The 13,543-nt window shown below is 50.1% G+C and overlaps 1 protein-coding gene across 1 annotated transcript; it reads right to left on the reverse strand.

The window, feature by feature from the left end:
* Window positions 1-52: 52 nt before the first annotated feature.
* On the reverse strand, window positions 53-2,365 carry LOC127765045 (uncharacterized). Its single transcript, XM_052289842.1, has 2 exons — window positions 1,727-2,365; window positions 53-76 (listed from the first exon to the last, which is right to left on the reverse strand). Exons 1-2 carry the CDS (start codon window positions 2,363-2,365, stop codon window positions 53-55), a joined length of 663 nt encoding a protein of 220 aa, XP_052145802.1.
* Between the last annotated feature and the right edge of the window lie 11,178 nt (window positions 2,366-13,543).

Consider the following 13,543-nt stretch of genomic DNA (forward strand, 5'->3'; position numbering starts at 1 on the left):
ATAACTGAAGTCTCCGTGAACGAAGCAGTTGTCCCATACACTGGGACTCCGATTAAAGCGGAGCCAAAACAAGTGCCTGAAGACAATATTTCCATATTGGTTAGCTCTATGATCAGATATTCCGATCACCACAACGACGGAAAAAAAGGCAATTATAGTTGTCTATTTGGTAATTTCAATATTTCCATATTGGTTAGCTCTATGATCAGATATTCCGATCACCACAACGACGGAAAAAAAGGCAATTATAGTTGTCTATTTGGTAATTTGTATATTCTTGTAGATAAAAGAATTTTCCTATGAGGTACTAGATGCATAGTATTACTAGATGATACTGTAATGCATGTTTGTTTATTATTGTAAATAACTTTAAGTGATTAGTATATTTGCAAGGAAGTTGTAAGTTATATATAGTCTTTTAAAAACACTACATACTAAAAAGAGAACACAAGTAATGATTATTTAAGAACTGATTTAGCTAAGGAACACTCTTGTTACCGCTCATGGTAAGGAATGCGATTGTGAAATACTATGATAGAAGTATTTGATCACACATGGGTATAACATGCAAAGAGCCATAGCATATACATTTCGTTACTTATATTGGGATAGTAGCTTCAGTTGTGCTATGTAAAAGTGCCAATCCTTTCTACGGAGACTACTGAAGCTACAGCTAAGTAGTTATTATCACCAATCAATGTATCCTGATTGAGGATAGAAAAAATTGTACATCGATTAACTTGCTTGTAGCTACTGCCCAAGTGAGTATGTGTGTTCCATTTTCCATGTAACAGTCTACTCTGTCCACAGCAAGTCAGCAACAATAAGCATGCAAACAGAACAAAATTCGCATTCTCAGTACAACATAAATGTTAATGCGAGGTAAAACTCGAAGGAATGAATTAATTGTGTTATGCAAAAAAAAAAAGGAAGCTGAACCTCTTGAAATTCTAGATTATATATTCCTAGGAAGACCCAGTGCTTTTATGAACTAAGAAATCAGTTTTCTGTGATTCAAGCAACAAATGCACTGGGGGCTTAGAAACCAAACAAAAATAATGTATATGAGGTATGAAGTGCCTGCAAGGTTAAAAGATGAACTACTTGGAACAACCCTTTTAATTCTTCGTTTTCAGTTGCTCCATTCTATAAACAGCTTAGCAGCGAATCTTCAGATGAAGTCTGGGTTTCTAAGTGCAACAACCTTTGATTGGAATTAATTAAAATGATATTACGCCCAGAAATTAAGATCTGCTACCATCATTTGTTTGGCCCATCCGTAGAAAAACAATAGGGGGGGGATTAAACATGGGTAAGTGAAATATTTTTTAGTGAAAAACAGAGTACACGTAATAGATCAAAACCCTGTAGAGGATAGACAGAACAAAAATACAGATACACCACATGATAGAGTTCCCACGTAGTGAGGGACATAGTAAATCTTGCCCATGGAGTCAGAAAAGCACGGAGAAAAGGCATGAGCTGAAACGATAAAACTTAAGGCCAATTTAATCTGTAACCTGAGCATTCGTATCGAAAGAGAGCCCCCGCATCGTCTCCCTCACGGGCGACACGGGAGGCAGAAACCACCGCCGCCGTCGCCCGCTCCCCCCCCTCCTGCCTCTGCCGCCTCGCCGCCGCCCGAGCGGCCGCCGGCAAAGCCGCGCGGCCACAAGGACGGCGGCGGCGGGGCTTCGTCTCTCCCTCCCGTCGGCGGTGGGGGCACCGACATGGTCTGGGGCGCGAAGACGGCGACGCCGGCCTGCCCGGCCGGCTGGCGAGGTGAAGAAGGCGGCGGGGTGGAGGAGTCGGTGGCGGGGTGAAGGAGGCGGCGGTGCGGCAGAGGTTGTAGTGGCGGCGTGGGCGTAGGAGGCGAGGTTGGCGGCGGGGTAGAGGCCGCGGCAGCGGGCTCGCCGGCGTGCGGCGATGCCGGATCTAGCTCCCCTACGCTCCCCGCGCGGCGGAGGCGTCCGGCGACGGGGAAGGAGGAGCGGCCGGCTTCGGTGGCAACGGCGTGGGCGGCGCCCGGTGGTGCGGCGGCGGGCGAGGCCGATTCCGCGGCCGACGGAGGCGCGCGGAGCCCGTGCGACGGCGGCAGCTTCGACTGACGTAGCACTGGCGGGGCGGCTCGGCCAGCGACGGCAAATCCCGGCATGGCATGGTGGCAGCGGTGCGTGCGTGGTGGCGGCGGTGCACGGCAGGCGGAGGCCGGCATGGTGGCGCTGGTGGCAGGAGCGAAGGAGGGGACGGTGGCATGGTGCTCGGTGACGACGTCGGCGGTGTACCTCAGATCCGTGCCACTCGGCCGGATCTGGAGGGTGGCCGGTGGTGGTTGCTGCGGCAGCTGAGGACATGGCGGCGGCATCGGGCCGGTTGCTGGCTGCTTTGGTGGCGGAGGGCGACGGCGCAGTGGCTTCTTTGGCGGTGGCGGCGGTTTGCGGAGACGGCGGCTGTCGTCGGCGGCTGGTGACAGCGACAGCGGCAACGGCGGCTGGCTTGCGGCTGTCGGGTCTGTGAGGCGGTGCCGATGTCGCTGGATGCGGCAGCGGCTGGCGACGTCGTGCAGACGATCGCCGGCGACAGCAGGTTGAGGCGGGGAAGGAGTCGGGTGCGAGGTGTGGATGGCAACGGGTGTTTGGCAGCAGCGGTGGTGGTGATTGTGTCTGCGGTCACCGGAGGCATGACGGCTTCGGTCGGCTAGCCGAGGGCGTGGCAGACGGCTACTTCTAGCCGGCGCGGCATCGTTTGGAGGAGGGGTCGGAGACCGGCTTGGCGCAGAGAGGCGTAGCCGATGGCAGTGGAGGCCGGCTTGGTGCGAGCGGCGGAGATGGAGGCCGGCTTGGCGCGAGAGGCGCGGCCGGCGGTAGAGGAGGCGACCTCGGTGTGAGGAGGAGCTGCCGGTGGGTGTGGCGCGGTCTTCCGCGCACGAAGGCTGGTCGGCGGGGGGCGGCGGTGCAGGTGTGCCACATGTCGCCAGAGCTTGAGCGGTGGTGGAGCATCGGGGCACCAGCTGTAGATTCGCATGTGGTGAGCAGCGGGTGAAAACCTAGCCCGGCCTTGGCCGGACCGGCAACGATGTTCCCCCTCCTGAGGGTGTTGTCGTGCTGTCTCACCCCTCAAAGGTGGTTGCCAGGCGAAAGCCTAGTCTTGGCTCCTTTGAGCCTTGACGGACGGCGGCGGCGGTGGTTCTCTCGTCGCTTCTCTTCTTGAAGACGTCGTTTTGGTATCCCCTAGGGGGCGATCTCGTCTGTGTTCCTTTGTTGGTCTAGCGGCGGTCGGTCACGCTTAGCGGCGATCGGTCCGGTGCTTGCCTTCTCCTGGGCTTGTGTGTTGGCGCTGTCGGTGTGTGGGTGGTGGTATATTTTTTTCCTTTTTCCTGGTTAGACCTTCCAAGGTTGTAATCTTGTAATTTTTGCCTGCTCTATCAATAGAAGTTCACACCGTCTCGTGCGAGTGGTTAAAAAAAAAGGCCAATTTATGTACTAATATCGACCAAGATAAATCGGAGGAACCTTGTTTTGTTTCCAATGACTTCCAAGTCAGACTTGCTGGAATAATGGGCTAGGAGTTCACTTGCAAGGTGAAAGAACTGGTCAACGTATAGTTGCCATGAGACCACGAGAATGCCCGATATGCTGCATTGGCAATTGGCTTGTTCAGACTTCAAAGGATCATATATATATAGAATTAAGGTGAGCAATAAACAGACTCAATAAGATGGAAAACCGGTAGAAGATATATAAGTCGGCCATTACAAAGGAGAAAGAACGTCAAGCAACTGCTGGGAGGTCGAACGACAGCGGCAGTAGAAAGCTCAGGGGACAACATGAAGATGGAAGGAATCGGCTGGATTGGGTTCACCGGCAGGAAAGAGAGCATATGCGTCTGTTCAAGGATCAAGCGTGCGTGGCGTAGAAAACTGATCTGGCGGTTCTCCTTCTGAAGTGACGTGGCTTCACCAGGAAGCAGGAAAATAACTTAGTGGGGATGAATTGTATAAGTATATAGGATATGTAAATTTGTTTTTGTTAGTTGGACACGACCATTTTGGATGGTATGAGATAGGGTTTGGTAGATTGGATGGAATTTTTTTTTCTCCTAAAAGTCTCTAAATTTTATGACAAGGGAATGCTCCAAAACTTCTACTCTTTTTTTCTCGTATAATTTTCATCTTCCTTGTTCAATTATTTTTATTTTTTTCGTTCTTTTCAAGTTTGTTTGTTTATTTTCTGTCTTTCCGTTTTGTTCAATGTGTTACGCTGGTCCAGACTCCAGAAGCTGAGGCCCATGGGCCTGGCGGTTTAGGTCCATGAAGGAAAAGTCTATACAATTTCGTCTTACTAAACTCTTATTATCTATTACTAACACTATGAGTATATCTGCATTTGCTATAATTTTTATATACTTAAATCAAACATCATTGTTTATAAGAGTTCTTTTTTTTTAAAAAAAAAGCACGTGTAGCAGTGCTCGTCCACAAATTGCCTGTCAGCCTCTGTCGTCGTCACGCACGGTCACAAGTCACAACTCACGGCTCGTAAGCGAGGCAGGCAAGCAATTTTCCACCTGCTGTTCATCTCACTGATCCCGGATGTGGTGTCGTTCAAGGTTTTTTCACGAACGAGACATTTTCTTTTCTTCTTTTTTTTTTTCGTGATTGAGAAAGTTTGGACTTCGTACAATTTACAAGTAGTAGTAAGTTTAGTAACTAGTGTAACACGATTACATCCAGAACGCTTGCGGCGCAAAGACAGAGTCATGCTTGCGCACCCTGTAGGAAGCGCGGCGACACCTGGACGAAGCACGGAGCTGTCCGTGCCGGTCGTGCTTGAGACGAAACCTGGTGACACGGAGCACGTACTCGTCGATCTCGTCGCGATCCCACACCGGATCCATCCATTTCGGCGTCACGGACTCCACGATGCAGAACTCGGCGTCGCCCGTGGACACCAGCGACGTGCCGCCGCGCTCCGGATGATCCTCCTGGAAGAGGTGCTCCGCGTTCACCAGCTGCCACGCCGGCGGCTGCGACGTCGCCGCCGCCACACTACTGAAGGTGGTGGACGGGACGTCGCAGGTGCACACGTGCCCTGGCGAGTGGAGGCCGACCCATGCGCGCAGCTTGGCGTCGTAGTGGCCCTGGCCATGGAACGGCAGGAGCCAGTCGCCGCGGCGCGTCCACTCGTTGTCGTCGTCGAGGGAGGAGGAGAACGTGCCGTGGTGCTTGCCACTCGTGGCGGACACGAAGACGGTGCGCCCGTCGGGATGCATGGCGTACGAGGTTATTTGCATGGTGCGGCGCGGCGAGCCGGGCTGCATGCCGTCGAACGGCAGGCGCAGCGACGAGCAGGCCGTGCTCCACGTCCACCGCGGCTCGGTCGTCGCCTCGCCGCCGCCGCGGCGCTCCATGAAGTGCATGCCGCCCCCGTGCAGCGCGTACAGCCCGCGGGCGCCGGCGGACGACGCGACGACGAAGCGCATGGGCTGCAGCGCCCTCGGGTGGCGAGGGCCGGCGGCGTCCAGCCGCCCCGTGGCCGTGTCGTACACGGCGGTGCGCGTCGTCTCGTACCTCGGCTGCCACAGGGCGAGGATGTCGGTGCCGACGGCGGCGAACAGCACGTCGCGTGCGCCCTTGGCGGCCTCGAGCTGGAGCACGGGAGGCTCGGGCAGTTGCGACTCGGCCTCCGTGTCCGCGGAGCCGATCGCGTGGACGTCAACCTTGTAGAGATTGTACCCTTTCTCCCAGTCGTCCAGCGCCAGGTAGAGATGTTTCTGCTCCGGCCGCGGCCGCTTGGCCTCTCCGCCGGCGCACGCACCGCTGCGGTGGTCAGCATCCGATTCCGATCGCGACCGTCGTTTGCCCATCTCCGCAATCTCCTTGATCGGTCGGGTCGCGTCGCGTCGGCTTCCTTGAGTTTGCTGCTCTTGCGGGGTCTTCCGGAGTAGTACTGTATATTTATAGACCGGGCAATGGCTTCTGGGCCAGGAATGGATCCGTATCCGATTCCAATAAGGAGAAGTAAGCTCGGATCAGAATCGGAATCGGATGGTACTAATCTTTCGGTGCAGTTTCCTGATTGCTCTTGGACAGTTGGACTCTTGCCGTTGGGGGAAAGCTCGGCTTCCACTTCAGTAAGGCTCATACGACTCTTCGAATGAACCATCTACTGCAAGTGTAAACTTGACACAAAATGAAACAATTTTGCACTAAAACCATACGATTTTTCTCATAACTCTGAGTACTTCTGTAACTAGTTTTGATGTCTTTTCCAACAATGATGACACCATGAACTTTAACACGCTATAATAGCTGCACGTAAGGTGATAATACCTGAAAGAAAATTTCTCCCTTCGATAAAACCCTGCGAGGGTTAATAATTAATACGTAGTATGAGCCAACTATGCAAGGATTGTATTTTTTTTTATTTTTCTCTTAGAAATTCATGGAGATTCCTTTTTAATTAACTTTAATAGATTTTTTTTGCGGGGAACTTTAACAGATTTAAGAAAATGTAATACACATATTTTTATTTAATAAGGGATACAACAATAAAAATATATTAGAAATTGGATCGGTAACTTGTGTACATTTGAAGGTTAGGTACTACCCCGTCCTATAATATAAGATATTTTAACTATACGGATATTTCCCAAATTACCTGATAAATCCATTTGGGAATTTCATATGCATGTAAGTAAGCACTAACAGTATGGTGGTGTAGTTGTAAATGTATGATTTCACCCACTAGGATTAAAATTTGATGTGCTCAATAATACAAGTATAATTTCAACAAAAATTTAGTGACACCAAAGATGTGTCGCTGGTCTCGCTCTTTTTAGTGTGCATCATGGACAAACCTGTGGATACTCCCATAAAAATATGTGTATAGTGTTGTGTGCACGTACTCTGCCGTATAATTGAAAAAAAAAAGGTCATATGCATGAATATTTAACCAAGGGTATGCACCACCTACCCGTAACAGGAATTGGTTATCGGAAAAGTAGGTCTTTGCGTGAGTTAACTAGTACCATCCAAGTATCCAACGGTGAAAAATAAATGTTTGAAATTTGGATCCGCCAATTTAAGGTTTTGATTTTTTTTCTTCATAGGAACTTTATATGCTTTTATTTTTCTCAGTGTATTTGGATATAGTTTATTGTAGTTTAAATATCGATATATGTCCATGAAGTTTGTCGGAGAATGAACTCCTCCATCAGGGAACCGTGAGACCCCCTTTGTGAGTTCGGCCGGGGGCAGCGGGTGAGATTCGAGGGTTTGGTGAGCGAAGCTGTGTGATCTTGAGGGCGTTCAATCCCCCAAAGACGATGAGACAAAAGGGGTTTATACAGGTTCGGGCCGCTAAGAAGTGTAATACCCTATTCCTGTGTTTGGGATTATGGTTGAGTGTTACAAGGGTTCCTAAACTCCGGAGAGCATTCTCGCTCTTCTTCTCCTAGAGTTCAGGCCTACTGAGTGTCGTCGTCGTCGTCGTCCCTTTTCTTGGTGGGCAAGGTCCTCCTTTTATAGTTCAAGGGGATACCACATAGGCCCAACAACTAACTTCCTCGAGAAGTATTACCATCTTTGCATTAAATGCATGTCTTGTTCCTTAACTTGGAAGCCGCATACACGTCGCCTTGGTCATGGGGCCTACCACACCATGCCACCTGACACGGGGGGCGCCCATGTCATTCACCATTTAATGGGTGAAGACTTCTAGGCTCCTATTACATCGGGGAACGGGAGCCTAGCTTTGACCAGAGCGGGAGGACCGACTCCGGCTGGGTGTAACACTACGCCACCGCAAAACTCGCCGCCGACGAGAGAGAGAGAGAGAGATATTTAGACAAGATCGGAGTTGGGGACGAAGAGAAACAGAGCTGAGGCAGAGGAGAGACAGAGTTTGGAGAGAGATAGATTCGATTTCTTTTGCCAGGTTGGCCACAGCCATTTTCTCTCTCGAGTATTTATCTCCTGATTACATGGGCCGTTGGCCCAAACGATTTAAGGCACACAGGCCGCATTCTATTTGATAAAGTCTAGCCCAAAACACACACACTATCATTCACAGTTAAACCTCTTTCTCAGTGTCACCATTGCCGGTCATGACAGTGCCGCCCGCAGGAGTTTCAGCTTGTCCCCAAGCTGGAGCATCTGGAAAGCGAGTCTTCACAACATGATAGTCCTCCCAAGTAGCATGATCTGCTGGTAATGAAGACCATTTCAGCAACACGTGGACATGAGCTGCATTACCGCGCTTCACTAGTCGACGCTCCAAAATCGCCTCAGGAACAACGTTAGCAGCATCAAGAACCACTGGGGATGGCAAAGAAGTATAAACAGGAGTATGATCTGGCACCTGAGCTTTGAGTTGAGAAACATGAAACACCGGATGCACAGTGCTGCTGGCAGGTAGATCCAAACGATAAGCCGCCACTCCAATGCGCTCCAAAACAGTAAAAGGGCCAAAGAACTTATAAGCCAACTTAGGATATGGTCTATTAACTACTGAGGACTGAGCATAAGGTTGTAACTTCAAGAAAACAGCATCACCCACAGCAAAAACACGGTCAGAACGACCTTTATCAGCCTTGTTCTTCATACGCAGCTGGGCTCGAGTTAACTGCTGCTGTAAAAATTCAGACAAGTGCTGTCTTTCAGTCTGAACATCCACCACATCAGGCAGAGTAGCCAATGTCAGATCAGGAACTTGAGAATAATGAGGATCCACCCCAAAAAGAGCCTTATGAGGAGAACAGCCAAGAGATGTATGATAATTTGTATTGTACCAAAATTCTGCCAAATGAATCCAATGGCTCCACTTCTTAGGGTTAGCCTGAGTCATGCATCATAAATACATTTCCAAACACTGATTGACACGCTCTGTTTGGCCATCTGGGCGGGTGATATGCTGTGCTCATCTGTAATTGAGTGTCCCAAGTAGCAAAAAGAGTTGTCCAGAACTTGCTAGTAAAGAGACGATCACGATCAGACACAATAGAACGAGGGATGCCATGAGTTTTAAATACAGTTTTGTCCACCAGATGAGCCACTTGTGATGCAGTGAATGGATGACGCAAAGGAATGAAATTCGCATACTTAGTAAAACGATCCACCACCACCAAAATTGCATTATAACCATCAGAGCGCGGTAAACCTTCAATAAAATCCATGGAGATGTCCTGCCAGGCCTCTTTTGGAATTGGGAGAGGAGCTAACAGTCCAGGAAGCCGACAGTGTTCATGTTTGGCCTATTGGCAAACCTGACATTGCTTCACAAAATTTTCAACATCCAACTTGAGACCAGGCCAAGCAAATAATTTCTTAATCCGATGATAAGTAGCAGCAATCCCAGAATGGCCACCAAGTGCAGAAGCATGAAAAGCTTGAATCAACTTAGTATGCAGTCCTGCATTGGATCCAATCCAAATCTTATTCTGGAATCTAATAATCCCTTGTGTCAATGAATACCCTTGAGAATTAGGAGAATGCACAGCCAACTCAGCTAGTAGCTGCTAAGCTTGAGGATCCACTGTATAAGAATTGATCACCTCCTGAATCCAGATCGGTTGGACCACAGAAAGAGCACAAAATTGAGAGGAGGAAGGCATTCTAGATAAAGCGTCAGCAACAATATTATCAACCCCTCTCTTGTGTTGAAAAGAATATTGCAAACCCATCAATTTAGTCATTGCCTTTTGCTATAATTCAGTCCCCAATATTTGATCATCCAAATGACACAAGCTTTTGTGATATGTTTTAATGATAAATGGACCTCTCTGCAGATAACATCTCCACTTATCCACAGCCATCATAATAGCTAGAAACTCTTTTTCGTAAATGGACAATTTCTGATTAACAGGACCCAAAGTTTTGCTATAATAAGCAATAGGGTGACCCTGCTGACTTAAAACAGCACCAAGACCATAAGCACATGCATCAGTCTCCAAAGTAAAAGGAAGCTAAAAATTGGGCAAAGCTAACACTGGAGTGTTACTCATAGCTGTCTTCAACTGATCAAAAGCAAGCTGAGCAGCATCAGTCCAAAGAAAGGCCTTCTTCTTCAACAAGAGTGTCAATGGTCGTGCTATGATACTATAACCCTGAACAAATTTTCTGTAATAGCCTGTCAGTCCCAAAAATCCCCTCAATTCAGTAACAGAAGTAGGCACAGGCCAAGCCAGCATTGCTGCTGTCTTCTCAGGATCAGCGCTAACTCCTTTGTCAGAAATGATATGTCCTAAGTATTCCAGTTGAGTGCAAGCAAAAGAGCATTTAGACCTCTTAGTAAACAACTGGTGCTGCCTCAAAATAACAAAAACTTGCTGAAGATGATGCAAATGACTATCAAGGTCAGGGCTATAAACTAAGATATCGTCCATAAACACCAACACAAACTTCCTGATAAATGGTGCAAAGACTGAGTTCATAAGGCACTGAAAGGTGGAGGGTGCATTCGTGAGACCAAATGGCATAACCCTAAACTAAAATTGCCCATGATGTGTCTTAAAGGCTGTCTTGGCTTCATCAGTTTCCACCATTCGAATTTGATGATACCCAGCTTTCAAGTCCAGTTTAGAGAAGAATTTAGTGCCTGAGAGCTCATCCAATAATTCATCAACAACCGGCATAGGAGACTTACTTTTAATGGTGAGAGCATTTAATCTTCTGTAATCCACACAAAATCGCCAACTACCATCCTTTTTCTTGACAAGTAAAACAGGTGATGCATAGGGACTCATACTAGGTGTAATTAAACCAGCATCAATCATTTCTTTCACCTGTTTCTCAATCTCGTCTTTTTGTAACGGAGAATAGCGATAAGGTCTGCAGTTGACAGGAGCTCACCTTCCTACTGCTATTCGTTTGAGAGCATTGGTTCACAGTAAAGTCTTGTTACTTTTGGTGGATTCTGGCAGCTCTCACAGCTTTATTGATTACAACTTTTTCAGTGTCACCATTGCCGGTCATGACACTGGGATAAGAGGGTGAGAACCTCTCACCATCATTATTTGATGGGACATGTCAGGCTGCACGCTGCCTGACACACAAGCAGCGCACAGGCGCACTAGCCAGTCCGATCGGTTATTCGACCGGTCACAGACCGGTTGAGTACACTGCACGCCGCACGACCGCTCGGGTCGCCATAAATGCGGGTAGGTGGGCACATGTACGTGGTGACCTAGAGAGGGGGTCGGGGGAGCCCGACCCCTAGTCACGGGAAGGGGGGGCCGCTGCCCGACCTCGGGCTCGATCCCCCCTCGGGGGAGGGCCACATGGCGCCTGGGGCAGCCTTCTCCCTCTAGTCTTGGCCAGGGAGTGGCCGCCACCCCACCTCGGGCCTGACTCCCCTTGAGGGAGGGCCACGTGGAATTGGGGGGCGGCCTCCTCCGACTAGTCTTTGGGAACGAGTGGCCGCCACCCCACCTCGGGCCTGACTCCCCTTAGGGAAGGGCCACATGGCATTGGGGGCAGCCTCCTCCGACTAGTCTTTGGGAAGGAGTGGCCGCCACCCTAGCCTCCTCCCTCTAAACATGATACCCCCGGGCTTATATCACCGACAGTAGCCCCCGGCGTTAGCCCTGGCCAAAACCTTTCCCAGGTGATCAGGGTTGACGCCAATCTGCTAGTCAGTTGACATGCGGGCCCGATCTTCTGTCCTATCATTCTGGGAGTTGGGCGGTGGGAGTTTAGTCACGTTCATACGTCGCCTTAACTTCCCACTTTTCTCCCGGTCTCCGAGGCGCTGCGGGCTCGGGAGTTTAGCCCATACCTTAGGTCGTGAACTTATTTCCTGTATATACTCAGCAAATGTTGTTAGACTCTCTCGGGCCCGTGACCTTACGCCGCGTACCTCGCTTGCCCCTGCCTCTTGTTAACCTCTGTTCGTGTTATACTTCATCTATTCAAATGATTATTTTTGCGTGAGCGTGGGGACTGAACTTTCCATAGTCAACAATCTTTACCCGCGATCAAGCCAGGCTGGGCGCCGTAGCTAGCCGGCGGGGCCAAAACTAGCTGCTACGGAAGAGCCAGCTCAGGGGACCCCGGGCGTCGACAGCGACCAGAGCTCGATGCAGGGCTAGGATAGAGCTAGGAATCGTAGCCCCCACACTTCTAGCAAAGAATCATTTGAATGGATGAGGTGAATACAAACTTTTTGTTACCAAGGGAGGCAAGCCAACGCGCGACACGTGGGTACCGCGGGACCGCGAGGAAGAGATGGGCGAGAGATAAACATAAGCAATAATAATTCTATGCAAATGATCATCTTTGCGCGAGTGTGAGGACTAAATTTTCCATAGCCAACAATCTTCACCTACGATCAAGCCAAGCTGGGCGCTGTAGCCAGCCGACGGGGCAAAACCAGCCGCTACGGAAGAGCCAGCACAGGGGGTCCCAGACGTCGACGGCGCCCAGAGCTCGACGCAGGGCTAGGATAGAGCTAGGAATCGTAGCCCCCACACTTTTAGCAAAGAATCGTTTGTATGAATGAAGCAAACACAAACCTTGTTTGCATGTCGCAACCTTTGAAACCTTTAGCTTGAAGAGGGCCTCTCTCCATGGGTCCCTAACCACTTTGGGAAGCCTGCGACCACTTAGCAAACGAGGTCAGGTTCCCACAAGCCTGTGTCCCCACGCTACACATTCTGTTTGATCTTTCCTTTCGGTGGCCTCCTTTCAATATCTCTCCCTTCTACACGGACGACTACTTTCGCCCGAGTGTGAGAGCCGAAAAACTCTAGAGCCAGCGATCCCCGTCCACAGTTGAGCCAGGTCGGGCACCATAGCCAACCGGTGGGACCAAAGCTAGCCGCTACGGAAGAGCTAGCACAGGGGGTCCCGGGCTTCAACGGCACCCAGCGCTCAACTTAAGGCTAGAATAGGGCTAGAAAACTTAGCCCCCACACCTAGCGAGGAAACATTCATGTAGATGGGAGAGAGGTTGGGCTTTTACCACCGAGGGAGCAAACAAATGCGCAACACGCGAGCGTCATAGGGCCATGAGAAAAGAACGGGGGAAAATAAATATAAGACTTCAAGCTGTATTAAGCTGATGAATTGAAAAAATGAAAATACTTGAAGCTTGAAAGGACGATTAGTTGAGCCAGGCCGAGCACCGTAGCCAGCCGGCGGGACCAAAACTAGCCGCTACGGAAGAGCCAGCACAGGGGGTCCCGGGCTTCGACGGCACCTGGAGCTCAACTGCAAGAGTCCTCTCAGGAGTAGACCGAGGCAAGTGGCAGGTTCATGAGCGATCCCCGCGCTTGGCCATGAAGGGCCATTGGGAAGAAACTCGCCTTGACCCGGTCGTCACCCCACGCCGCCTCTATGATCGTCGTGTGGATCTGGAGGGACTTGGAGGGGTTGACGCTACCGTGGTACCTTTCGGTGAGGCTGGGCCGAAATTTTGGGGGTCATCGGTCATTCCGAAGACTCGCCATAAAGATCTGGCCGCCAGCCTTATCCGGTGAAGATGCGGGGGGCCTAGCCCCCTGCCTGGGGTGGCACGACACTCCTGAGGAAGCTGCGCCTTCCCCC

This window comes from Oryza glaberrima, chromosome 3, assembly GCF_000147395.1.
Source record: "Oryza glaberrima chromosome 3, OglaRS2, whole genome shotgun sequence".
Taxonomy (NCBI): Eukaryota; Viridiplantae; Streptophyta; class Magnoliopsida; order Poales; family Poaceae; genus Oryza; species Oryza glaberrima.